This window comes from Antechinus flavipes, chromosome 3, assembly GCF_016432865.1.
Source record: "Antechinus flavipes isolate AdamAnt ecotype Samford, QLD, Australia chromosome 3, AdamAnt_v2, whole genome shotgun sequence".
Lineage (NCBI taxonomy): Eukaryota > Metazoa > Chordata > Mammalia > Dasyuromorphia > Dasyuridae > Antechinus > Antechinus flavipes.
In genome coordinates, this window is record NC_067400.1 from 385,861,615 (window position 1) to 385,887,249 (window position 25,635).

General features: G+C 34.8%; 2 protein-coding genes across 10 annotated transcripts in view; one reads left to right on the forward strand and one right to left on the reverse strand.

The window, feature by feature from the left end:
• The window catches only part of BOLL (boule homolog, RNA binding protein), a 200,492-nt gene extending 181,433 nt beyond the window's left edge, over positions 1-19,059 (forward strand). For 5 of the 9 annotated variants that reach the window (XM_051985932.1, XM_051985937.1, XM_051985931.1 and 2 more), the window contains one exon: positions 18,961-19,059. In XM_051985932.1, the coding sequence (XP_051841892.1) occupies positions 18,961-19,026 (66 nt within the window). In that variant the 3' untranslated portion in view covers positions 19,027-19,059. Of the gene's footprint in view, positions 1-1,605; positions 1,678-4,584; positions 4,651-5,958; positions 6,057-18,960 lie in introns of those variants that run through there. The other 4 variants (XM_051985933.1, XM_051985941.1, XM_051985934.1 and 1 more) reach the window with 3 other exon arrangements.
• Positions 19,060-19,383: 324 nt separating this feature from the next.
• MARS2 (methionyl-tRNA synthetase 2, mitochondrial) lies at positions 19,384-25,169 on the reverse strand. The gene has a single exon (XM_051985928.1). The coding sequence runs from the start codon at positions 24,309-24,311 to the stop codon at positions 22,494-22,496; it is 1,818 nt and encodes a 605-aa protein (XP_051841888.1). The 5' UTR covers positions 24,312-25,169; the 3' UTR covers positions 19,384-22,493.
• Between the last annotated feature and the right edge of the window lie 466 nt (positions 25,170-25,635).

Genomic DNA, 25,635 nt, shown 5'->3' on the forward strand with positions numbered 1-25,635 from the left:
TTATTAAGTATATACCAAGGCATGTAATGTTCTAAAAATGTTGTAAATTATAGGTCCAAGAGTAATTGTATTCCAAAAACATTTACATTTGAAGTATTTTCTAATTTCATGAACAATTGTGCTATTATTTAAAATGTATATCAAGGAAAGTATTATCTGGAAAAACCCAAATATTTCCATGGATTCATTATTATTTTCATTCAGTTTTATGAGGGTAATATAATACTTTTTTTTTTCTCCAACTGTATAAGTAAAAAAAGGACTGAGCAACTTTGAAAATTCATTAATGCACACAAAAAAAGTAACAAAACCAATCTTAAAAGAAGGCAATAGAGTATCTATTGGAAAATTGTCATGCTTAATTTCTGTAATTTTGCATTTTAACAAATGATGTACCATAGCAACTTTAACTATTTTACAGATCAGTGTGTTGGCTTTATTTTTAAATGGCCTTGCCTTTTTCATTACAAGTCATGATAAAAATGGCCATATATGTAGAATGTTAAATTAAAGGGACTAACTACTAATCTTTTTTCTTGGTCCTCATATGATTCAAAAACTATAAATTGTATATGAAGGGAAGGTTGAATTAAAATATAAAGTATTGCTACAAATTATTCTTTGTGCTTCAGAGAAACCACCTCAGTTTAAAGGACAAAAAATAATTTAACATACATTCATGAAACCTTTAAGAAACTTTTGAAGGTTTTTGGAAAATATTTCAACATTTGTACCAAATCAAAGAAATTAATTGTAAGTAAAAAGGGCTAGATAAAATCCTTGTGAAGTGGAAGTCCTAATTGAACATTAAGGATTCAGAATTTTTTAAAGTAGTTAGATTTGTTTACTAAGAGCTCTACAATTCAGTAACCTTTTCTGCTTCATAAAATTATATTCATACCAAAAAGTAAACTTGGTCACTCCATTTCAGTTTAGAAGATAAAAGTTTTATTTTCTTAAAACTAAGTCTTTATCATAATACTTAAAATCTTGAGAATGCCATTACACTAAAAAGCTACCCTTTAAGTTTCTTATGTTTGTAGCTAAGAATATATCTCTCCTTTAAATATATGCATTTTTCTGCCTTTCAACCTAATATGTCCCTCTCTTTGGAAAATGACTATTAAACATCTTGGTTATTAATACTTAGACTTATACTTATCCTGGTAAACTTCTGCTGGATTGGAATTATTGCTACCCTTAGTATAAAGCAATGTTTTCTATATTTATGTTCCATTTCTGCCCAAGATCTAGAGAAAAAATTGCATTTCCTAATTCCTCTATTTAGCTATACAGGGATTGTTTTGCCTCAGAGCTTTTCAAGTAAAATCAATGTTGGCTCCACAAGATAGTCTCCATGAGCCATTAAAAATAGATAAAAATATTATGCATCCATTTGAGCTAACAGACTTGATCTTCAGGGCATCATTTACATCTGAAAATAAGACAATTGATTTTGAAGACAATGGACAATAATACCAGATGCTTTTATGGGAGAAAAAATGCTACTTTGAATTTTGATTACTAATTACCAACTATTTTTATGTATTCGGTCAAGCAATGTCATAATGATCACTAAAATAATATTTTTTTACATTTGAACAGGAATTTCTTTTTTCAGATGTTTAGAAAATGTCATGAAAACCCAACCATTAAACTCCATTCAATTAACCAGTATTCATGTGTTTTCTGTAATTTGGTATATCTTATTTTTCTCTGTACTTAATGACTCTGAATACCAAAATAGGCTTCCTTAATATGGTAACTTTTGCTGTCATAATTTGATTTAATCAATCACATTTCGGTAATTTAATAAAAATCAACCAGAACACATAGGTTAAAATTTTTCTGTATTTTAGATGAAAAGATTTAGGAAGTTTTAAGTATGCGCCTTCTCTAAAAAAGTTAACATAGATATTTTAAGTATTAAAGTAAGTTAGTGCAGTAATTTCAGCTCATCTGGATTGAAGCTTTCTTCACTTTATGGCAGCTTCTATTAAAGTAAAGGAAAAAACCTTTAAAAAGTCATTTTTAAAATAAATTCAAACTATGATATATATATATATATAGGTCATTTTTATGATACATTAGTCTGATGATCCTGTCAGCAAGCTATAACCTACTGTGCAAAAAAAAAAAAAAAAATGTGATAAGCACCCATCATGCCTAGCTAGCTGTAAGAATGTATTGCTCACATTTTAAACAGAGTTTTAAATAATTTATTTAAGACACAATGTAAAGAGACGGGTCTTTTTGGCCTTCCAAGTTAGCATGGACTTAAGTGAACCTTTTGATATTATAATACATTTTTTAAATATATTTAAAATAATAGCTTAAAAGAATGCCATAGACTTAGGTTTTCATCATACTTCTTTATTATGTAGCCTATGTCCATCAAAATGGCTACATTTCATAATAAATGGATCAATTAAATATAACAATGAGTGCTCTTCATGTGATTCATAATAAAGTTTCTAAATATTTAATTTTGTGAAGTTGGAACATGACAGAACTGTCGTGTGACATGCAATTTATCAAGTATTGTCCAGTATGCAACATTTTAGCTAATGGGGTAGCTGTTTTGCTTTGTTAATAAATGGAATCCAGGGGCATTTAATGTAGTTACTGCAGGCTTGTTAGGAAAAATATCATAAGTGTATAGCAATAAATGTTTAATAAATTCATAGAACTTAAGTTGTTAGTAAATATATGATTCTTTAGCATAATTGACTATATAGCTCATTTGTATTTAAACTGTATGTATGTAATACAGTCATGAAAAACCAAGTTTCTATAGTTTGTAACTCCTAATAAAATTCTGTTTTTGTAACTAAAAAGTTAATTCCAATAAAAATTTTTAATATTGATTGTGTGTTCTTATGGGGTAAATATAAATTTTAAACATTAATAAGTTTTCATTATTTTAGCAGTTCAGCTTTTCCTCTTATCATTTATATTTGAAATAACTAAAAACATACGAAGTATCCAAATTTAACATAAAAATTTAATATGTTTAACATAAGAGAAATGGTAAATTCTAGAGATTGAAACAACACGGAAAGTATAATAATGAAGAAAAAAAAGTCCAAAGTACTTTCCCCATTTATTTTCCCTAGTCCTGCAAAAATTAATTATTGAACTTCTAAATCACTTACCCAGCAGCACATAGAGAGTTAACTGTAGAAAACGTTTTTCTGAAAATTTTCACCCCTTTTTGCACTCAGTAAATTCACCAAATTTTGAGAGGGCAAGCTCACATTCTTCAGCCATCAAGAAATCATTTTCTTCTGCTCATGTTATCTTGATTATGGAAACATAACTTAGGGTTACCTATTTGTGTTTTCCTGGTGAGTTCTTAATAGGCCAAAGCTATCATCAGGGGTAAGAGAGAAGTCTAATCACTGCCTGAAGCTGGTACTAGAATTAAGAATTTACAGAGAAACTGGATCTATTAGGAATATGCAGATTCAGGAAGCAGGAACAAAAGAATTGTTTTGATCACTCTTAGATTAGGAGACAGTCTGAAAGAGAATAATAGAAAAATCATAGCATAAATGAAAAGAATATACTAGATATTATTAATTTCATAGAATATAACATTACATTTTAACATTCATAATAGTAAATATTATTTCATTCATCCCATTGTCTAGCATGATTCAGCCTGGCATATAGATTCTTAGTAATTGATTACAGATTAAGTCAGAAATTGATTTTATATTTTGGCTCTGCCACATAATAGCGATGTGATCTTAAACTATATTTCTTTGGACTTCTGCTTTCTCATCTATAAATTGAGGAGAGTTTTCCAAAATCCCTTTCACCTCCAAATCTGAATTTACTCTCTAACCATTTTTACCTGTTTAAAAAAGTCTCATTAGACTTCAGTACATTTGCCAGTGTCTCTATAAAAATATATTTATTACTGAGCATCATCACAAAACAGTAAGAATATTGATTTTAGAATGAGAAAGTACAAGTCCTTTGATATTAGTTGTGTGAATCTGGATAAGTCATATAACTCTTTACCCAATTCTTCATCTATAATAATAGAAATAATTACACTATGCACCTTAACAGCATTATTGTGAAAATGTTAATAATCTTTAAAGTGGTACATAAATATAAGGTACTATTAGCAATAATCTGAATGCAACCATAATTTTACCTATTGAAAATTTTGAATATATTGAATAATTTACTTATTGAAAGAGTATAGTTTCTTTCAAGTCCTAAAACTGACTGATCCTTTTTGGACTATACCTATAGTTCCTTGGTGAGAACAACCAGTCAGTATGTGAGTCCAAGACTAACTGATTAACTTTCATAGATTTTTAATTCAACAAAAGCCTGTCTGAGAATCATCAAGAAAAACAAGAGAAAAACATTGCTGAAAACATAAATTTAACGCATGCCAAAATGATAGGATGTTCAACATCAACCACAACAAAAAAAGCCTCATCTTTTCAAATAAAATAGCTGTCATGTATATACATTTTAAAGTTTGCAAAGAACTTTACAAATATCTTCTTTTGATCATTACCCTGTGAGGTGAGTTCTACAGGTATTATCTCCATTTTGCAGATAAGGAAACTGAAGCTTAGAAAGATGATGACTTGCCCGTTGCCACACAACTAGTGAATATGAAAGGTAAGTTTTGAACCTAGGGCTTTTCTGATACACTAATGATTATCACAGTTTTCTAGAATCCAATAGCATTAAAGAGAATAGTAAAATATAAAGCCAGTGTGTGGCAATAAAAGCCACAAATTAGCTTCTGAAGGCTATCTGTAACATGGATAATGATACATGTACTTACAGTGGCTGCTGCCCTTTGTTCTTGAAGAGGATCAAAATGACATCACTATGTTAGAGTCAAGTTAACATTGTGTCCAACTGTGGCTGATCAGATCAATACAAATTTGGAATGTTCTGCCACAAGTCGTACACAAAATAATTCCTATGAACTTTTGCAGGGGAACTAATTCAATTCTGCTTTGCTCATAGAACATAGCACTTTCTCCAGTGGGGGCATAGCGTGCTGGACAGTCCTATGCCAGTGTTAACCATGTCAAACAATTCTAAAGTTCTTAAGAGATACTTTAAGAATGTCCTTGTGTCACTTTTTATAAGCACTCACCCTGTGTGAGTTTTCCATAAAATAATTTTTTTTGACAAGCATACATTGGCTTTCATACAGTATGGCCAGTTCAATGAAGTTGTACTTTCTGCAATAAAGTTGGAATGCTTGGCAGTTTAGTTCAAGAAAGGATCTCAGTGTCTTTGATGTCTTATTGTGCCAGATGATCTTCATAATCTTCCTCAAAAGGAAGGCTCAAATAAGATAGTTTGTGTAAAGTTCCTTGAAAACCTTAAAAGGACCATGTAAATGTCAGCTATTGTACATTTGGATGGAAAAGTCACTGGTGTTGGTCATGCTACATATTCTTTATTGTACATATTCAGTGTCATAGGTTTTTAGCAATTTCCTTGCTGCTTTTATCAAGACACCTTGACAGTATTATCATATATATAAACTGCCCATCTTTTGCTGTAATACATCCTTAAAAGCCAGGTACATCTTTTTTTTTTTAATAAAAATCATGTTTTTGTCATGAAAGAAAATATACTATAAGGCAAATTAAATATGGGGGATGAAAACATGAGGAGTCAAGAATGGGACAACTAGGTTGTAATCCTAAGGAACTGTAAAAATAATAGTGCCTTTGACTGTAATTAGGAAAGTTTGGAAGGAAATAGGGTTTGATCCATTCTATTAAACTTAGTCTTGCTTCTCTTAAATTTGAGAGCCTTTTAAAAATGTAGCTATTTCCAATGTCTAAATATTTGAAGGAAGCACTAAATAACTTCAATTGGGAGTTTTGGAAAGGGACTCTTAATCTTATATCAATGACTTGAATATGGGCTTGTTTGTTTTTGCTTTGTTTTCATCAAAAGGTTTGGAGTAAAAAAGATCTTTTTCAACTACCTGTTCTATCACTTGCTATATGACTGGACACATCACCTAATCTTGTTTGGACTACTACTTCTTTAATCAATCAACAAACGTAATGTATTATGTGCCTGGAGATACAAATACAAAAACTGAAATAATCCCTGCTTTAAAAGGAATTTACCTTCTAAAAGATGAAACAAGAACATATGTAAGTATAAGGATAGTGATATGAACTAGACCTTTGATTTCATTGGTTTTGGGAATTACTAGGTAAGCAAATTCCTTCTACCAATGCAATTTTGCCACCTTCTCTGCAATTTATAGTCTTAGTTGTCTAAAAATAATTAAAAATTAATTAATTGACTTGCCCAAGAAGTTACAGGCAGTAAATGCCAAAAGTGAGACTTGATCAACTACAATATTACCTCTCTGAATATAATACATACAAAGAAAATAAATATGGTACTTAACAGGTCCAGTTAGAATCAAGAAAAGCTTCTTGTGGAAAGTAGTACTTAAGCTATGCCTTGAAAGAGAAGGATTCTAAGAGGCAAAAATGAAGATGTGCATTTGAGGCATGGGGAAAATGGATGTAAAGGCACCTAGACAAGATAGCATATCATGTTTCATGAACAAAATATTAATTTATATCCCAAAATATTAATGTATAGTAAAGTTGGGGAAAAAAGTTAGGGTCAAGTTTAACAAGATTTATAGAGAAGTTTGTATTTGCAGTTTTCTTGTTGTAATTTGTAACATATACAGTGTATTTGTATTACAGTAGGGAACTTTTCTCCCTTCAGTTTTCTGAGTAAAGAAATGACCTGGCCAGACAGATCTGCCCTTAAAGAAATTCACTTTGGCAACTCTGGAGAAAATATCATAAGGAGAAACATAAACTTAAATTAGAATCCAATTAGAAGGTGAGAAGTGATGGCCCATCTACCTGAAAGAGATGCTAAAGAGGTAGAACAGAAGCTCAGGAGTATGAATTGTTTCATTCTTTGTATTTATTTCCACAGAGCTTAGCATATAGTAGAATGCTTTAATAAATATCAATTTTAAGTAAGATTTGTCAACTGTTCAGATTATATAGGGTATGATAGAGTAAGGAGTTGAGAATAGTAGGGTACATATCTGAAAGACTGGAAGAATGTTAACTGTTATAGAGGAGTTTGAAGTTGGAGTGTGTTTGAGAAGAAAGATAATGACTAATTATTTGGATATGTTAAGTGCGAAAGGTCTACTAAACTGCTATTGATGCAAGATTGAAGGAAAAGAGAAGAGACTAATTTGCTACATAGAACCTATAATTAGGTTCTACATAAGGCTGGTAATTAAACCTGAAAGTGTAGAGAGGATAGAGAACATATAATAAAATCTTGGGTAATACTCTCACACCCTGATAATGCTTGGCAAGTCAGCAAGGTAACTGAAGAAGCAGATAAGAAAAGCAGGAGCGTCTAGGGTCATGAAAACTCACAGAACAGAGACTGCCTGTGTTAGCCTCACAAATTTGTATAGCAATTTTAACTTTAAAAAGGAATTTCACGTCCACGTTCTCCTTATGTTTTCACAGTAATCCTGGGAGTATGTATCCTTTTTACAAGATCAGGCTGTTAACTAAACTTACATTACCAAATCAATGATGGAGCAAGAAATAGAATCTAGATTGAATTACCATCATCTAAATTAAACTAGTCATAATCAAATTTGTTTAAACCTGTGAGATACAATTCTAGATTTTTAGTGTATTATGTTGAATAAAGTATACGTGATTGTGATTTCATTATGTTAATTTTTAAGAGCTCTCCAAACCCGAAGTTTATAGTTTTCAAAGTAATGTCCAGACTTTACAAAGATATATAAAATTTTGGCATAGTCAGAGTTTCTTAACCTTTTCCTATGTCATGGAGCTTGACAAAGCCTATGGATTCTTAGAATAATATTTTTAAATAACTGAAGGAAATGCTAAACTTCTACAGGTTAACAAAAATAATGATGTTTGGTTTTTTCCCCCATCCAAGTTCATATTTTCCTTGAATTCTCTTAAGAGATTTGGATTCTATGGTAAGAACCTCTGATTTGAATCACTTAGAGGTAAAAACAACCTCAGAATTAATGTACTTCAATGCCCTCTTCTTAATAATGAAACAGGTTCAGAGGAAAAATTCTTAAGAGTCAAAAATCAGACATAAATATTTGGCTTTCTACTACATCAAATTGCCTATTTAGTAACTGGGATAGGGTTGTACCTGGGGCTGTTAGTTGGATCTAACATTAGTGGTAATACAATAAAGAAATGATAGGTTAATAAGGGAATGGAGCAGAGTGAGAGTATTTGTGGTGACAGTGTGGCTGAGGAGCCCTTAAAATAATAGTAGTAATATTGAGTAAGCAAAGAAGAAATAACCATAAATAGCTAATTGGGATAGAGAAGACTTCAAAGGAAAATGTCAAATTGGGCACAAGCCAAAAAACAGATCCTGGAAAAGTTTTTAAAAAAACTTTAAAAATCAGCAAGATTAAAGGGAAATTAAGAGGAAAAAAATAACAATTCAAGAAAATTATGAAAAAAAAAGTCAGCCAATTGGAAAAAGATACAAAGATTTAAAACTCCTTAAAAACTAGAATTGGGTAAGGGAAAGCTAATAACTTCATAAGATACCAAGAAATAAAATCAATAGAATGAAAAAGCAGAAGAGAATTTAAAATACCTGATTAGAAAAACAACTGATCTGAAGAATAGATAGAGGAGAGACAATATAAGAATTGCTGGATTACCTTTTAAAGTCTAAATAACATGAGAAATTATTAAGGAAAAATGCCCTGAATTTCTACATGAGGATAAAACACAAATTTTTAAAAGTCCATCATTCAGCACCTGAAAGAGATCCCAAAATGAAAACACAGAGGAACATTTTTGCTAAATTTCAAAGCTCCCAGTTTGAGGAGGAAATACTACAAGCAAGTTTAAAAAAAAAAAAAAAACAACTTCCAATACTTTGGAGCTACAGTCAAGATAACACAGGATTTACCCGCTTCTACATTAAAAGATGGAGGATTTTGAACATTATATTTTGAAGAGTAAAGGAGCTGCGTTTGCAACCAAGAATAAGTTACTCAGCAAAACTGAATATAATCCTGAATGGAAGAAAAAAATGGATATGTAATTAATTGAAAGGCTTTCAGATATTTATAACAAAAAGACAAGAACTCAATGGAAATTTTGACATAGAAGATCAGGAGAAATAAAAGGTAAACAAACATTAAATAAAGACCAGGTATAAGGGAAGTCAAACTATTTTAAATAAAGACCAGGTATAAGGGAAGTCAAACTATTTTAAATAAAGACCAGGTATAAGGGAAATCAAACTGCTTCTTATATTTAAAAAAAATATTAATGTATTGAAAACATTTTCATTACTTGGGAAATTTGAAAGAACAGAACATACATAGATAGAACTTGAGGTTAAGTTGAGTATGATGGGATGCTCTAAAAAACAAAACTGGTAAGGAGAGATAAAATGAAGCAATTATTTCGTTCAAACAGGATGTGACTGGAAGACCTATTAAAGAGAATAATATATACATCTAGGAGGGTATATAAGTCTTCTAAATTTCTAAAGAAATAAAAAGGCAAGGCAATATGATAAAGATGGAACTTTTAAAAGGGTGCAAAGATCAAAAAGTAGGCGGATGGGGAAGAGGATAAGGGAGGGATTCTGAAGGTCGGGGATTGAGGAGATAATGGTTACAAGCAAATCAGACTTATGAGAAGAATGAGGAAAAATAGGATGAAGGGAAATATACAACTAGTAATTACAATTATCCCTTCTACATAACGACTTTCCCAGTTAAGATATATCATGGGTTCAGCATAAGAAATTAAAGGAGAATTAGAGGGGTAATTTGCAGAGTTTTGCAGACAAGACATGAAAGAAGACAATATTGGAAAATTTCTGAAACTAAGAAATGCATAAAACATATGTATATTATAAAATGTATATGTGTATGCATATAAATATGTATAGTATAATATCAATTTATTTTAATACCATAAGTATATCCAAATTTGACAATAAAGTACTACAAGTACCCTAAAAAAGAAAAAAGGAAAAATCAAACTTATCTTGTACAAAGAGAGAGCCAAAAAGTTTTAAGTGGATTTTTCAGAGCACAGAGATGTCAAACCTCTAATCTCACCAATATGGAAAGTATAATTGTAATTTTGAAGGTGAATTGGATGAACTCAACCAAAAAACAAATAGCAGAGTGTATTAAAAATCAGAATGGACTAATATGTTTTGTTTTGGGTTTTGTTTAATTTTTTTTTTTTACCAGAAACATTTAAAAATGACACATAGAGTTAAAGGCTTGAATAAAATTGATTATGCTTCAGTTGTGTTTAAAAAAAGAAGCAGATGTAGCAATCATAATCTCAGACAAAATTAAAAGCTAAAATAGATTTAATTAAGAGATAAGTAGGGAAATTAGACAATAATGCTAAACCTGGATGCACCAACTGCTATAGCATCTAAATTTTTAAAGGAAAAATTAAATAAAAATAGTAAATAATAGTAAGGAACTGCACTCTAGTCTCAGATAAATCCAACCAAAAATAAGTAAGAAAAAAATTATGAAGGTGAATAAAATTTTAGGTAAGCTAGACATTATGGCTATCTGGAGAGAATTGAATGAAAATTAAAAAAGAATACAGGTTTTTTTCTCAGCAATTATGGTACTTTTACAAAAATTCACCTCATATTAAAACATAAAAACTTTATAGTTAAATACAGAAATACTAAATGCATTATTTTCCAATAATAATGCAATAAAAATTATATTTAATAAGGAACCATGGAAGCATATATTAAAAAATAAGTGACTTAAAAAACCCTAATCTTAAAGGAGTGGCTTAAAGAACAAAGTATAGAAACAGTTTCATTAATGAGTGATAGTAATGAAACAGTACATCAAAACCCAAAGGACATTGAGGAAAATTTCTTTCTTAAATGCTTATATTAATAAAATAGAGAAAGAGCAGTACAAATTGGATGTGCAATGAATGAACTCGACACACAATTTAAAAAACTAGAAAAAGAACAAATTAAAAATTCCCAAACAAATTGGAAATCCTAAAACTTAAAGATGAGATTAATAAAACTTGAATATAAAAAAACAATTGAATTAATAAATAAAACTAAAAGTTGGTTTTGGCTTGGAAGGGGGGAGGTTGAAAGGGGAGAGAAGGAGGAACAGTAAAATAGATAAACCATTGGTTAATGTGATTTTAAAAGAATAAAATCTGTAGTATTAAAAATGAAAAGGATAAGTAACAACTAACAAAGCAATTACAAGGGGTAATTTTGCCCAATTATAGCCAATAAAGTTAACAATTTAAGTGAAATGGAAGAGTAGTAACTAAAAAAACAAAAATGACCTGCCTAGATTAATAGAAGAAGAAATAGAATATCCAGATAAAAATAGTTTAGAAAAAGAAATTCAGCAAGTCATAAATGAACTTCCTAAGAAAAAAGTATTAGGACCAGATGAGTTTACAAGTGAATTCTACCAAACATTTAAAGATTGACTAATTCCAAATTAAATAAATTAATTGAAATAGACAAAGGAGTCCTACCAAACAATTTTTATGAAACAAATACGTTCTTATACCTATTCCAAGAAGAGCAAAAATAAAAAGAAAATTATAGACCAATTTCATTAGTGACTGTGGATACAAAAATCCTAAATAAAATACTAAAAGGCTATAACAGTACAGTACAAAAATTATACATTCTGACCAAATTACCAGGAATGCAGAGATGGTTTAACATAAGGAAGACTATAAATGTAACATCATATAACTGATTCTTTCAATGTTGATATCAGTAAGTTAAAATCAAAAAGTAATTATATCAATAGGTGCAGAAAAAACTTGCTAAAACACAATTCATTCTTATTTAAAAAACTTGAAAACACAGGTATAAATTGTTTTCCTTAAAATGATAAGAAGCATTTGCTCAAAACAAGAAAACATTATTTGTAATGAGGATAAGCTAGAAGTTTTTACAGTAAGATCAAGAGTGAAAAAAGGATTCCCATGGTTCTAAATATTCAGTATTGTATTAGAAATTCCAGCAATAGCAATAAGAGAAGAATAAGAAATTGAAGCAATCAGAATGGGCAGTGAGGTTCTAAAACAATCTCTTTTTGCAGACAATATGAAATATTTAGAAAATCCTAAAGATTCAATTAAATTAGTTGAAACAATTTTAGCAAAGTATCAGGTTATAAGATAAAAACCATATCAGTTATCAGCATTCCCATATATCACCAACAAACCCCTTCAAGAAGAGATAGTAAAAGATACCCTATAAAATAACTATAGACAGTATATAATAGCTAGAAAGATACCCACAAAAACAAACGCATTAGTTACATGAACATAATTATAAGACACTTTTTATACAAATAAAGTCAGATAAATAACTGGATAAATACTCATTATTCGTGGGGAAGCAGAGCCAATATAATAAAAATGACAACCTAACCTATTTAATGCCATCTCAATTACATTACTAAGAAATTTTACTGAGCTAGGAAAAATAATAATGAAATTAATTTGGTTTGAAAGTCAAAAATATCAAAGAAATTAATGGGGAAAAAATATAAAGGAAAAAGGTACCAGATTTAAAAGGCAACAATCATCAAAACTAAAAATCATCAAAACAATGGAACACAGAGAGACATACAATTTACAGCAGAAAATGAGTAATCTTGTGTTTGATAAATGTAAAGATTTAAGCTTTGGGGATAAGAATGCATTGATAAAACTTGTTGGAAAATCTAGAAAACAGTCTGGCAGAAACTAAGCATAAACCAATATCTTATACAATTTACTGATGTAAGTTCAAAATGGATATGTGATCTACAACATATAAAGGAAGATAAAAGAAATTAGAAGAAAACGGAACGTATTACCTATCAGGCTTAGAGGTAGGAAAATAATAAATAAGAGCGCATTGTGAGATGTTAAATGGATAGTTTTGATTACATTAAATTAAAAAGGTTTAGTACAAATAAAACCAAGGTAACCAAGATTTGGGAGAAAAATTTTATACAATTTTTCATGTTTGGGTCTCATAATTCAAATATATAAAGAATTTTATCAAATTTACAAGAATATGAAGTATTCCCTAGTTGATAAGTGGTCAAGAATATAAACAAAACTATATAATCATATAAAAAAATTGCTCTATGTCACCATTGATTAGAAAAATGCTAATCAAAACTATTGAGATATCAGCTTATATCGGATTGGCTGAAATGAAAAGGAAAAGAACAAATTTTGGAGGGTATGTAGAAAAATTGGAACACTTAATTCTCCATTGGTAGAACTGTGAATTGATCCAACAATTTTGAAACGCCATTTAGGATTATTCCAAAGACTTATTAAACTGCATATTCTTTGACCCAGCAAGTAGCATTATTTCTTAGGGTGATTAGGGGGAAAGGAAAAGAATTTACATGTTCTCAAATATTTATAGCAGCTCTCATGGTGGCAAAGAATTGGAAATTGAAAGGATGTCCAATAGCTGGACAAGTTGGGGTATATGATTATGATAGAATACTCCTGCACTGTGAAAAATGATGAGCTGGTTGGTTATAGAAAGAATGAATTTACACAAAATTGTGAAGAGCAAAATGAGTAAAAACAAGAAAATGTACGTAGTAAAAGAAGAACTTTGAATAACAAAGTCATTGAGTATTCTGGTTGGTTGATGATTGTCCCTTCATTCTCAAAGACCAAAATGACATCACTATGTTTAAGTTGAGATACAGTGTGTCCAGTTGTGGCAGATCAAACCATTATGATCTCGGAGTGCTCTACCACAGCTCAGACACAAATTGTCCCTAGGAACATGTGGGGAGGGGGGAGGCTTCTTAACTTTGTGCATCTCACATTTCTTCTGGGCTAATCCAATTCTGCTTTGCTCATAAAGCAGAGCACCCTGTCTGACAAGAGCACGGCATGCTTGATGGTCCTGTACCAGTGTCTCCCATGTCATACAATCACTTCTAAAGTTCTTAAAGGAGGCCTCGAGAGTGTCTTTATATTAGTGCACATTTGGCATTTGAACAATGTGGCCAGCAATGAAGTTGTACTCTCGGCAACAGAGCTGGAATATTTAGCAGTTTAGTTCAAAAAAGGACTTCAGTGTCTGGTATTTTATCCTGCCAGGTGATCTTCAGAATCTTCCTAAGACAATTCAAATGGAAGTGATTGAATTTCCTGGCATGGAGCTGACACACTGAATTTCACAGGCACACAACAAAGAGGTCAGCACAACTCTGTAGATCTTCAGTTTGGTAATCCATCTACTATCTTTCCTCTTCCACACTTTTCCTCTCAAACAATGAGCAAGCTCTGGCAATGTGTGGGTCCTCTCATTATCAATGTGAACATCCCTGTAAAGTATACCGCCAAGGTAAGAGCATTCAAAACTTCATATTTCCTGTAACTGGTGGTTCCACATATGGATGGTGTAGTACTGACTGATAAGGGACCTGTGTTTTCTTGGTGTTAACTGTTAGGCTAAAATTAGCACAAGCAGCAGAGAATCTGTTCACACTTTGTTGCATCTCAAGCTTCAAAACTGCAGTGAGTGCATAATCTTCTGCAAACAAAAAATCATGCGCCAATACTCCCTCCACTTTAGTTTTGGATTGTAGCCTTTTCAAGTTTACAAATTTACCATCATGAGGTAGCTGACTTTGATTCTAAGATTGTCCTCATTGAAGGTTTTTAACAACATGGCTGAAAACAAACTTGGAAGGTAAGTTGAGCCAACACACTGGTGGCAACAATGGACAGAAAAGGAGTGGGCAGCTTTCAGAGATTTGGTGTAGAGCATTGCCTTTGTTCATCTGGGTCAGAACATTCGCAGATTGGTTTGATGAAAATGATGGGAAACTGCTAAATGAAAAACAAGAACTCCACAGAGTATTACAGCAAGATAGTTTATCTCTAAGAAGGTAGCATTCAGTTAAGAAGGCAGATGAAATTCGGTTTTATGCTGATAATAACAATTCAAAGTGTTTTTATGATGCACTGAAGGCTATTTATGGGCCAGAGACCTATGATACATTTCAAGTACTCAAATGTAATTGCTCAGTGCTAAAGACATGATACTAGAGAGATGGACTGAGCATTTCCATAGTCAACCAACCACCATCTATCAATGCTGAAGCTACTGATCATGTACCTCAAGTTGAAATCAATCACTCCCCACCTGTAGTTTCAACTGAAGAAGAGATTGTGAATGCCATCAGGCTGCTTTTGTGTAGTAAAGCAGCAGGTGTTGATCTTATTTCATCTGAGACTTGGGAGGGAGGGGAGGAACAGTCCAAAAACTACCTGAAATTTTCCAGCTTACATGACAAGAGAAGGTTATGCCCAGAAGTTCAAGGATACCTCCATCGTTCATCTTTATAAAGGTAAAGGGAATAGATTTGTCCTGTGACAAAGGGACTGTCTCTGTGTTAGTCACTGCTGACAATATTCTTAACAGTCTTCCTTGAGTATTATACTCAAATTAACTACAAAGGACCTATGAAAGTGCAATTTACATCCAGAGAACTGATAAATAAGGTGAATAATATTTCTTCACATAAATAGGTGTATATATACATATTTGTGTTTAATTATAGTTTTCTCTAGAGCAGGAAAGTAGGAAAAAAGTGCACAATAGAACAAAAGAAAACTTGGAAGCAGAGAAAAACAGGATAACTGAAAACAATGTGTATTTTTTTCACAAATCACTATGAAATGAAAATTCATGGTTTTATAATTGAATCCTCCCTGTAGTGCTAAGTAACATGAAAATGTTTGTTTTTGTTTTTGTTTTTTTTACTTTTTGTATTTAAGTTCAAAGTAAGTTTTAAAAAAATTTAAGGCAAAAAGACTTGTTCTTGCTCTTAAGGACTTCACAACGTAATGGGGAAACACCATACAAATACATGCAAACAAGCTATGTACAGGATACAAAAGACAACAGAATTAAGAGAGGTTGGGGGAAAATTCTTTTTTTACATATGAAATCATGCAAAATATGTTTTCAAATTAGTTGTTACCAAAAAAAAAAAAAAGAATATAGAGAAAGTAAAAGAAGTATGCTTCAGTGTGCACTCAGATTCCATCTGTTTTCTCTTTGGAGATGGATGGCATTTTTCAGCATGGATCTTTTAGATCTTTTAGAATTGCCTGGATTGATTAGAATAGTTTAATCCTTTAGTCAATTGTCGTCAATTGTCTTTATATTACCATTGTTGTGTACAACGATGTTCTGTTCACTTCACTTTGCATCAGTTCATGTAAATCTTTTCAGGTTTTTCTGAAACTATCCTGCTCATTATTTCTTATAGCTCAGTAGTATTCCATCATAATCATATAATTTATTCAACCATTCCTTAATTGCTGTGTATCCTCTTAATTTCCAATTTTTTACCACCACAAAAAAAAACTATAACTTTTTTTTTTTTTTTACATATAAGTCCTTTTCCTTTTATCTCTCTGGAAAACAGACCTATTAGTGGTTTTAGTAGATCGAAGAATTTACATAATTATAGCCCTCAGAGCATAGTTCCAAATTGTTTTCTAGATTGTTTGGACTGGTTCATAATCCCAGCATTGTTTTCTTATTTTCCTGCCCTTCCCCCCACCTCCAGCATTTGCCTTTTTCCTTTTCTATCATGTTAACCTATCTGACTGTTGTTCTTGTTTGTCCTTTATTCTTGAAGACAACTATAATATCAGGGAAGTGATACAATGACACGTAACTGAATTAAATCTGTGCAAAGTCACCAGCCTTAATTTCTCCTTTCTTTAGAGTCATCTGGGTCTGGTGGCCAGATAAACATCAGAACTGGCAACGGCCCTCACCAATTTAATAGTTTTGAAGTAGTACCTCAGAGTTATTTTATTTTGCATTTCTGTAATCAATAGTGATTGAAAGCATTTTTTTTCACATGACTATTGATAGCTTTGATTCCCTTGGAAAATTTCCAATTCATATCCTTTGACCATTTATCAATTGGAGAATGGCTTATTTTTATAAACTTGGCTCAATTCCCAAAATACTTGAAAAAGGAAGCAAAAAACTTATTATAAAACATGGGATTTTATTTGGGACTTAAAGCCAAGAAAGTCAATAGATGAGTTAGAAGGGACAGCATTTCAGGGACAGAGAAAATATCCAGAATGTGTCCAAAATTAGAATTTTCAAGGAGAATAAGGTTTGAGAAGACAATTAAATTTGGCAACTCAAGATCACTGATAACATTGAAGAGTATTTTCAGTAGAACTATAAAGTTGTAAACTGGATTGCAAATAGTTAAAAGTTAAAAAGAAAGTGAAAAGAGAGAAAGTGAAGTACTTGTGCTCTACTTTTTGAAACGTTTAGTTTGTAAAGACAAAAGATAGTATCAGGAGTGGAAAAACCAAGGGAAGTATTTTCAAGATGGGGGAACATGGACACATTTGTTGGCAGCAGGGAATGAGCTAGTATGAAGGGAGAGAGAAAAGTTAGTGAAAGAATGACAGAAGGGGTATTCTGTTGGAGGATTTAGAATGGAATCATTTGAACAGGCAGAGGGGATGACCTTATTAAGGAGTAATTCACCTTACATCATGAGAGACAGGAATGAAGGAGACAGTGGTGAAAGGCATTGAGTGGCAGAGGAAGTGAAAAGAGTCATGGTGAATGACTTCGATTTTTTAAAATATGTAAATTTTTCAGGTAAAAGGATGGGGGAAAGAAAAGACATGGAAGTTTAAGGGAGGGATGAAAAGGTTTGGAAAAGAAAAGGATTGCCTACATCAAGGCCCATTTGAGCTTGTGTGACATAAATTTGAGCTTGTGTGACATAAATTTGAAGTGGACTCAGACTAAACTGTGATTTTCTCCATCTCTGTTCAGCAAGTATTTAGAAACAAAGGTAGAAAACGGTAGGAGTGATCCAAGACTGAAACTTGGAAGAGTCTACTTGGTTCTATAAAGAGATTTTGTTGGCTTTTGTTGTTTGTCCTTCATTACAAAGAGTACCAAGAACATCACACATGAATTGGATTTAAAGTGAGGTAGATATCGACTTCTCTCTTTCTGAGTTGTTGAAATCTAGTAGCAAGCCAAAATGTCAGGATGACTGGTGATAGCCCAAGATGTCATCTGTGTCTGACTAAGCTCTAAGCATTCTACAGCATCTGCTTCAGCAGCCTTCAAAATGGCCACTGAAACAGTTTTCATCTGCTTATTCTGCAGGGAACTCTTCACATCCATGGGACATTCCCTTGTCTCATCAACAAGCTTGAGGAACCAGGGATTTCAAGAGAGGAGGGTAGTGCAAAGTTGATTTCATTCACCAAGAAGTTAAGATGGGGAAACAAGGAGAGTGGCTAGCATAGGGGAAAATTGAGGAGTCAAGATTGGAAGTCATGGTGTAAGGAAAGGCAGAATGGTTAAAACTTTGTGGTGAAAAAGTTGTGGTCAGATAAGGGAATTTCAAAATTGTTCAACATGTGTTATATTTCTGATCTGCAAGATAAAAGACATGTAGCTCATGAAAGGTAAGTAAGTTGAGGAATTAGAATATTTGAGGAAGAGCCTTTATGAATGTTGAAGCCTTTTAGTATGAAAGGAGTTGGGCAGGAGAGAAAATTTTGAACTATAGTTTTTATATAAAACTCATTGAGGAAGGAAAGGTACTGACCTAGATCTACAGACAACAGCTACCAAGATTTTGAATGGGTAGTAAATATGAACTATTACTGTATAATGGAGGAAAGAATTTGGAAGTGGCAACAGAAAACTGCCTTGCCTCAGCCAGTGAACCTAGAATGATTGAAGGTGCAGACTGAACTGGAAAAAAAAAAGGGGAGGGGAGGGACTCAGTAGGAGAAAAGTCTCATTCCCCACCAACTTTGCTCTTCCTCTTCCCTTAAGGTATGGGTTCAGCAAGGAGACCCAAGGCTTAAGGTCAAAGGATGCTTGCTGTTCTTTGCCTGGTGATTCTCCACATCCAGCTGAGATGGTAACAGAAAGTAGAAGGTGCTGCTGTGCGGCAAATGCAAAACAACCCACCTGACAAATTGCCATCTTCCTCCAGGATAAGCTGTTCCCAAGGTCAGAGGAAAATTTGGCTTCTTTGTACTTTGTAGTTTTAGAGCTTGAAGGAACCAGAAAAGTCATCTAGTTCAGGGCTTTTTAAACTTCTTCCACTTGCAACCCCTTTTCTCCTGAGAAATTTTTACACAACCCCATGTCAAATCTGAGCTAAGGTGTTTCTAGCAACATTTATGGATGTGCAGGGCAAAATGTGCATGTTGTGTGTTCAGAAACAAAGCTGCAGTGAAGTTGCCCAATTAATTTTTGGTCATTGTGTTCAGAAACCTTTTATTGTTGCCAAATTTTCTTCAACCCCCATATTAAGAAGCTTTGATCTAATCCAAACTCCCCTCATTTTACAAATAAGTAAATTGAAGCCCAGAGAAGTGAAACAGTGTTCATAGAACATTTTGAGCGGAAATGAGCATTGTACTTGCTCATAAGTACCTCTTAAAGAATTCCTCAGCTCCCAGTTTTGTACATTTTAATGGCATACCACCTTCACATGGGTAGCTCTTCCTGCAATCAGTGGGGGAGAGGGTAAAAAAGAGTGGGAGGAAATAAGACAGGAAGAGCACAATTAGAAATACCTTTCCATTAGGAAATAAGATGAGAGAAGATTGAATTTGGGGCAGTTTGCTAGGTCTAATTTATGTAAACTTTCGTGTTATTTATCCATGCCAGGATTCAAATCTTGATTCTTTTAAATTTCCATTAGTGTTTTTCCTTCTGAATTCCAGTAACTACATGCAGCTAAAGTTTTTTAATGGGTTTATCAAATCACAGTGGTTTTTCAGTCACAAGACAGCCACATGGATGTGTATACTCCGCCCTACTTGTTAAGCGGCCAAGGTTTCAAAAGAAATCACAAGAGCCCAAATTACTTGGGCAATGGGTCTAAAAATATTCAGATACAATTTTTGTTGTATTTTCCTTTATAATATGCTCTTGTTATGGTAAAAGCAAAATCTAATTGCTAGGAAATTTAAAGCGTGAAGAGACCGAAAAGATTTTGTATTCCAGACTCTCTTTTTACAGATATAAAAACTGAGGCCCAGCAAGATCAAATTATTTTTTCATTATTAAGGGAGAGGAGGGAGAGGACATAGTTTGGGCCTATTAGATGAGATTTTTTAAAACCAGTACTGGCACTAACACAGGTCTCCTAGGTCTAACCAATGTCTTGTTCCACCATACTACATGCTTTGTACAGCAGAGGTATCAAATTCCAGCCAACAAAATTTCCAAAAATATTATAGCATGAACCAGATTAAAGTAGAATTGGAAATGTTTAACAAAATATACATTAGTACAATATACATAATGCTAATTTGTGATGTCTATTCTGCATTTCTGATTTCTACATTCCTTGCAGAAATCTGTTTCTATCAACATCACTGTTCTAGAAACTGTTAGGATGCCAGACTACTTACAGGCAGGGACCACTTTGTTTCTTTCTTTGTAGCCTCCTGAAGCAGGATAGTAGTGCAATCAGAAAACTGTCTTTGGAGCTAGGAAGACATAAGTTCAAGTCCTGCCCTGACCCACACTGGCTATATTTCCCCAGGCAATTAACTGAACATCTTTGTGCCCCAGGCATCCAAGCCTGGATATCTTAAAAGTGCTGACCTGCACTGGCAGAGGGAGTTTCCTCATCTGTTAAATTCCCAATACCAGTAAAATCACAGAACCTGCCTCCCTTCCCCCCTTCTCTTTGTAGCTCCAGTGCTTTGCAAATAGTAGTCACTTAATAAATGCTTATTTAGTTTGAAATGGAACTGGGATAAATACCCATCACTGATAAATTTAAAAGTCTTGAAATTTGCAACTACATCCAATGAGCACCAATACAGCATTCCCTGACCCATCCAAGCCCTTTCTAACATAGCCATATTTTCCATGAAGGAACTGATACTTGGGAGATTGTAAAAGGTCACAAACATATTAAAAATGACAGAGCAAGGATTCAAACTCAAGTGATTTCATGTTCAACACTTTATAATCCACTAACATATCTTAAGAGACCTGTTAACACAAAGTTTTCCTCAAATTTCCTAAACAGTATCTCAACATCTCTCCTTAAGCACCTCAGGATTCTGATCCCATGTACCAGGTATTCTCTAGGGCAAGCCTGTTTTATTTCAGAGATGGATTATAATATCATTTGACTGCAAAGACAATGAGAGCTCAGATTAGCACAATATTACAACAGTATATTTAAGCAGTTATATCAACAAAATTAATTAGGTAACTTCAATAGTTAACCTAAATTTAAAAATAAATAAATTTCAATAAAGGTTTCACTCAACCAGTTGCCTAAAATAAAACATCTAGTCGTCACTGGTTAAGGTCCCAGACAGGTTAATAAGCAAACCATAGAACCACCACAGGAATCATAAAATTATAGGACCAATTCAACTTTAGAGCTGAAAAGAATCTTGGAGGCCATCAAATTGAGACCTGAGAGACAAGTGACTTGCTGAAAGTCACACAAATGCACCCGCTCAATCAATTAGTACCTCTCAGGTCCTAATGAGAAACCATCTTCAAACTGATAGAAACCTTTATACTTCTCAGTGAGAAAAAAATATTTGAGGACAAGGGATACACAAGATTTGCAAATTAAGTCTTTCTGATTCCAAGTTCAACACTACCTATTATACTATTTAATCAGTACTTCAAGTGCACTAATCAGCGAAGTGGTATGAGTCCTACTAAAAGGCTCTAGAGAAATGGGTGCCACTGGTATTTCAGTCAGGGAGGGAGTCTGACAGTTCAAATATTCAGCCACCCTTCATAATCCTTTCCAATGGGATTTGGGTATTCTATGTACTTTAGTTAAGAAACCTACAAACTAACCATTTGAAGGTAAATTTATTCAAGGGACTATATAAATTTGGATCTTATCACCAAAAAATGGTTACCACAGTTTAGAATAGCTTAGTTATTTTGTCTGACAGGAACAAAAGTCCTAGGTTATGGAAAATGAGTGAGGTAGCCTAAGCAAATAATTACCTGATAATTTCGACTTATTTGTCCAGAAAAGTTGGTAGTGGGCAAGGTAGCACAATTAGAAGGAAGGGAAAAGGGAAGACGGGAAGTACCAGCAGCTCTGCTTTTATCTTCTCTCTCTTCCCTACCCTATACTCAAATTGCCAGTACTAAGTAAAATGGTTAATGGGGTGAAGAGGTTAAAGAGTATAGGCACTGTGTACCCCAATAATCATAAATCTTTTCTCCCAGGTACTGGGTTCACATTATACCCCCTTATCTCCATCCTCTTGAAGAAGTCATTTGAGAAACTTTCCATCCAGCTTTCTGGAACATACCAAAGATGTTTGCCTGACTTAAAACAAAACTTTTAAAAACACCTAAGTACTTTGAACTTTTGCCAAACGTGCCCTAGATTTGTCCAGTCTTGGAAATAAGAGTCCAGTGTCAGGTCCCAGTCTTCTCCCTTCAAAGGGACAAGATTGCCCATAGTATCGAGGAAGGAAACTTAAGTCCTGAAGGCCCCTCTCAGTTTCAGAGATACCTAGTCTGGAAAGAAGCCTGTCAGCTAGTGCTGGGGTAACTGGCTGAAGCAATAATCCAAAGACCCGAAGGCACTCTAGTGTTACATGCAGTACTGTGTCCAGCCATTTAAGATCTGCCAAATTCTCTCTGTTAAGCTTCCAAGGTGCATTCCTCTGGACAAAGCTATTAGTCTGACGAACACAACTGGACACTGCTTCCAAGGCCTTGTAGATTTGAAAATTCTCATAGTAGTTCTCCACCTGTAGAGGCAAAGCTGACATTGACCTCACCAAGGCATAGTCTTCTGGTTGGGCCTTTGGGAGAGCTACTGTTACACCCTCCATGGAAGGGAAACAGGAATTGCAAAATACTGGGAAGATCCCAGTAGGATTCAGGCTAGTGGCAGTACATCGATTCAGGAGCCCCCCCAGTGCATCTGCCAGCTCAGCGTCAAGTAACTTGACTACTTTCTTTTCATAGTAGTCACAGTCCCAGTTAGGAACACCTTGCCTTAAGAGGAAGTAACGGAAGCCATCTACTGTAAACCTATTAAGACAAGTCAAAGGATCAACCACATTACCCACGCTCTTAGACATCTTCTGGCCGTGTACTGTCCAGTGGGAGTGCACATATATGCGATGAGGAGGGGTCATTCCAGCCCCCAGGAGCAAAGCAGGCCAATAGATGGCATGAAACTTAAGGATGTCTTTGCCTATGATGTGGTGGGTGGTAGGCCACCACACCTTCTGTTCCACGGCAGGGTAACCTATAACCGTGAGGTAGTTAACAAGAGCATCAACCCACACATAGATGGTCTGTGTTGGGTCACCTGGAACTGGGAGGCCCCAATACAAACTGCTATTCCCTCGAGACACCGAGAGGTCTGGCAGGTCTTCCTCCAGCCACTGGAGAACAGTAAGGCGAAAAGAATCCGGAGTGATGGCCTGAGGGTTGTCCTGGAGCCACTGCCTGAGAGGCTCCCTAAACTGCGACAGCCTGAAGATATAGTTTTCCTCTTTCATCCAACATACTGGATGCCCGCTTTCCAGGGCCACCGGGTGGCTTTCCCCATCGGGACCCGGGCGCCAGGTGACTTTAGCCTCGGGCAGGAAGCACTCGTCGGAGGCGCAGTACCAGCCCTCGTAGAGCCCCTTGTAGAGCAGACCCTGGGATCGCAGGGCTCCCCAGAAGTGGTGCACCGCGCGCTGATGCCGGGTCTCCGTGGTGCGGAGGAAATCGGTAAAGGAGACGTCCGCCTCCTGGAAGAGCGCCCGGAACTGGGCGGACACCCGGTTGCAGAGTTCTGAAGGGGTAAGCCCCGCCGCGGCGGCCGCCTGCTGAATTTTCAGCCCGTGCTCGTCGGTTCCAGTAGAGAAACGGACGAAGGAGTCCGCCAGACCCGGGCCCTGAGGCGGCGCGGCCCGAAGGCGGCGGTAGCGGGCCAACGCATCGGCGAGTAATACCGAGTACAGGTGTCCGATGTGCGGAGCCGCATTCACGTAAAAGATGGGAGTAGTGAAGTAGGCTCGATCGTCCTGGGCACGCGGGGGCCCTGGATGCCCTTCGCCATCGCCGCCACCGTCACACCAGCCGCGGCTCCCCAGGACAGGAATCCGAAGACGGGGCCCTCGCCGCACTGAGTGCCCGAGCCCCTGAAGCACGGCCTGAAGCATGGGTAGGGACAACAGAGCACCGGCAAAAGCAAGCCGGAGGGGACTGCGGCATGGAACAAGCCGGAGTAAAAAAGGAGCGCAGGCGCTTACTCTGCCTGTCCAGGGCCAGCCAATCACCGACTAGGGCCATCTCAGCGCGCGAACACGATGACGTCGCCCCGCACACCGGAAGAGCCATCCCAATGCAGTAGCAATGATAGAGTGGGGAGGAAACGGAGGAATTGGATCTTAGTCTCAGTCTATAGCAAATCTTGGGGAGCGGAGGGCCAGGCGGGGGAGGGAGCTGGGCAATCTCCGCCGGGATATGTGAGCGGGGTCTTAAAAGCCACAAGGGCTCTCTGTTTTCTTTCTTACGGAAGAGGTGAAAGAAAATCGGGGGAAGGATTTTCCTTCTTTCCCCTAGATACGTGGATGAGCGGATGAACTTGCATTTTTAATTCTTTAAAAATAATGAAGGTGTTCCATGATTCATGGCCGTCAAGGTACCGGTACACTTTTCTATATCGCTCCTTTACACAGCCCTCTTATCTGTCACCACCCCAGTGAAGCCCTGCAATTATTATCCCTTTTTACAGATAAAGGAACCGAGGCACAGTAAGATGAAGAAATTTTCCCATTAAGCTCCAGTTAATATCCCCATTTTTTAGAGGAAGAAACCGAAGTCATGCGATTTGCGGGATTAGAATCTAACTCCCAAATCCAGCAGTTTCCATTTGCATTGCTACACTAAATATTTGAGAAAACGGGTGTTGATTTTTTAATTTTTTTCTAAAGACAGGCTTTTGTGTCAGGGACTTTAAAAAAAAATTACTTTTAATCATAAACTAGACAAACACGAACATCTTTCTTAAACAAACAAAAAACCTGCATATCAATAACATTCAATATTTATATAGCCCTTTGGGTTTATAAAGAAATTTACAAATATCTTGATTTACTTTTATCGATTATCTCCAAGAGACAGCTAGATTGTACTTCGAAGAGAATGTGATAGGAGTTCAAATTTATCCTCAGATATTCACTAGATGTGTGATCCTAAGCAAATTATTTAACCTCTGTTTCCAATTACTCATATGTAAAATGAGGGTGATGGTAGCACTAACCTTCCAGGATTGTTGTAAAGATCAAATGAAATAATTGTAAAGGTGATAAGTAGGTGATATAAATGTTATTTCTTATTTGACAGAAAACTATGGCTGAAGGAATTGACTTGCCCAGGGTCAAATAGTTAATAGAAATATGAGGTACAATGTTTAACCTAAGTCTTCTTGACTTCTCTTATACTTAGCTGCCTCAAGCTCTATATTTAGGTATTTGTATTTTT

Bases quoted from the DNA above. Each gene is read 5' to 3' on its own strand.
- MARS2 (XM_051985928.1), bottom strand. From the start codon at position 24,311: ATGCTTCAGGCCGTGCTTCAGGGGCTCGGGCACTCAGTGCGGCGAGGG.